The 2,668-nt window shown below is 53.0% G+C and overlaps 2 protein-coding genes across 2 annotated transcripts; both read right to left on the bottom strand.

Annotated features, from left to right (window-relative positions):
- Positions 1-1,210: 1,210 nt before the first annotated feature.
- On the bottom strand, positions 1,211-1,883 carry H257_17713 (hypothetical protein; the record flags this gene model as incomplete). Its single annotated transcript, XM_009846599.1, has 2 exons — positions 1,211-1,705; positions 1,776-1,883. 2 exons carry the CDS (start codon positions 1,881-1,883, stop codon positions 1,211-1,213), a joined length of 603 nt encoding a protein of 200 aa, XP_009844901.1.
- Positions 1,884-1,932: 49 nt separating this feature from the next.
- H257_17712 (hypothetical protein) lies at positions 1,933-2,250 on the bottom strand (the record flags this gene model as incomplete). The annotated part of the gene is made up of 1 exon (XM_009846598.1): positions 1,933-2,250. The coding sequence occupies one exon, from the start codon at positions 2,248-2,250 to the stop codon at positions 1,933-1,935; it is 318 nt and encodes a 105-aa protein (XP_009844900.1).
- Positions 2,251-2,668: the final 418 nt, after the last annotated feature.

Below are 2,668 nucleotides of genomic sequence, written 5' to 3'. Positions count from 1 at the left end.
AATTGGGGTTGCTCATCATGGTGACGAAGAGGCATGGCTTCCCGTACTTGCGCACAATTGCCATGGCGTTGAAGTAGCATTTCTTCATGTAACGCTTGCTGCCAGTAAAGCTTGAAGGTACGATGGACTTGATGTCGACGTTGTGGAGCCCTGAGCGTCTCTCGGCGGCCTCCTTTACGCTTGCGTACAAATCGAATCGCAACTTGTATCCGTTCTGCGAAATGTAGCGCAGCCTGTAGGTTTCCACGCGAACGAAGCCGACCGTAGTGTACATCTTGAACAGCATGGAGGATCGGTGCAGGATGTCGGAGAAGTCGTCGCCGTCTCGTTCTTGAAGCCAGTAGTTGAAGAACGCACGGAGAGGCAATGATTTCCCGTCGGTCTTCGTCATGGTGTACTCCCATCCAGAACCTCCCATTGGAAAGAGGAGGGGAAACTGCAACGCGTCGTCAAGTGGATTCGTTTCTCGAATGGTTGTGAACCGGTTCGAGTTCAGACTTTGCAGAACCACATGAGGTCCTGTGGGTTCGCTGCCGTCTCCTTCCATGATTACCGCAAGCTGAGCCACGGTAGGCAAGTTGTGTGTTCGAGCCTGCGCGCCACCAACAGCCATCAGGACAATTTGAAGATTGCCCCCCGATGTCCCGTCCGCTTCCGCTTAACGCAAACGTTCTTTGGCAGTGGCATACGTTCTCGCCAACGGGTTGTGGAGATCCATCACTCGCTGTATCGTGGCAGTGTACCGCGAACTGAACGCCGGAAACATGTTTCGTCGGTGTTGAAGTTGCTCCTCGCTGGTGTGCATGTAGATTTGGGCAAAACTTGGTTGTCGCAGGTTGCCACTTCTGTTCAGGCTGGGCTGCAAAGTCAGCTGGCCTTGAATACAATACGTCTTCGGAACGCTGCCGCTTTGCTTGACCTCGTTGGTTCCAATGGAAGTCACGTTGAAGTGAGCGTTGTACTGACGGATGTGCTCGATGAAGCTGCTTGAAGAGATCTTTGAACGCTTGAATTTCCGGCGAGTCATAGTACGAGGGGAAAACGTAGGGATCCATCTTCACCTTGCCCTTCAAACAACGGGGCAGCCTCTTGTAGTCGTGGAGTGTCAACTTTGCTCGGCAGTGCGGACACGTCTTCGTTTTCCCAGAAACATGCAGCCACGTGTGACCACCTTCCTCAAACACTTCGTACGATTGCCGTCCGACGTAATTCACAGGGTTTCGGCATGGAGGCCGTACTTGAATCGCATATTGGACTGGATCATGAGGAACGGTGGATCTTCGCCAAGGTCGATGTCGTGGAGGGCCTCCTCGATGAATTGAACCTCACCATGAATGGCAGTAGGGTATTCCAGTGGTTGAAAAGGATACGACTCTAGCGTCAAATGAAGGTTGATGTCGTCGAGAACTCCCTCGACGAAATCAATGTCATCTTGTAGTGCCTCCGGCTTGTCCAATGCCTGAAATGGACGCGAGTTGAGCTCAACGTCCAAAGCAGCCATCTCTCCACGGCTCAGCGCCGGTCCTTCTGGTATGATCGGATGCTGAGCGGGCACAAACTTCATCAGGAAGTCTTCCACCTGCGGTTGTTCATCAGCTTGACGCATTTGAGATTTCTTCGCACGCTTGGTTTGCCGGTACTCCTTCTTCGCAGCAGAGGCGGCCAACTTTGATTTCACGACGCGCTGTTTCTTTCTCGGTACAATCTTTGCCCATCCAACAGAGCTTTTTTGTTTTGGCTCCGATGTGTCCTGCTGCTCAACGCACTTTTCATACGCTTGGCGACGTTCGTGCTGGCATCGAACTCAGAGGTCGGACGCTTGGGTGGTTGATGCAGCTCTTGGTCCACTGCCAGTTGCAATGGTGCTGCGATGCGGTCTGCATACTCCGTAACTCCGCCAATCCCATACTGCCTAATGTAGGACAGTAGAAGTCAGCTGGCCACGTCGAGGTCATCCTTGGTTTCTTCCTCCGAATCGCTTGGATAGGCCAATTGAATGCATTGCAACAACTCGCGGCGGGCTTCGCTCCACGCATCGGGCAGAGATTGCTCACCGTCTGCAGCAGTGTTCGGTAACTGCCACACTATCCTGGTGATCTTGGGCGTTGGATTTAACTTCGCCTTCCCGTTTGTCGACGCCGTCGCTACTGACTTCGACATGGGTGGCGCCTTCTTACTGGCCTTTCCTTTGGTCGAAACTTTGTTGCGTTCCATAGTCGCACCTGATTCGCCCGTGCCACTCGGCTCCATCGGGGTAGCTTCCATCACATTCCCGTTTCCGTTCGCTGGTTTGGCCGTGGCCTTGGGTAAATATGTTTCGCGGCAAATTTGAATCAAAATTGATTGCCTGGCAACTCCACAAATCGATTCCCTGCTAGACCATGTGTCACCAATGGAACCCAAGGGCATCCAGCATCGTCCAAGGCCGTTCATTGCCCCAAAATCTGCATGCGGTAGTTACTGCCCAGGCTACAGGCGTGCGCGAGGCTGCCAGCCAGCTCGGATTCGCGGAGCGCACCGTACGACGGTGGGTGAAGGAGCAGTCGAAGCTGGCTCACTGAGGAAGAAGTACGTGCTAGCTTCGTGAAGGCACTGCCATAGCAAGCTTAGTGTGTAACAAATGGAATACAGAATGTTTGTGGCAAATATATGTTCTTTTTTTTGCCCC

This window comes from Aphanomyces astaci (assembly GCF_000520075.1).
Source record: "Aphanomyces astaci strain APO3 unplaced genomic scaffold supercont1.116, whole genome shotgun sequence".
Lineage (NCBI taxonomy): Eukaryota > Oomycota > Saprolegniomycetes > Saprolegniales > Verrucalvaceae > Aphanomyces > Aphanomyces astaci.
The sequence above is the reverse complement of the archived record's forward strand: the minus strand, read 5'-3'. Positions and strand labels throughout refer to the sequence as shown.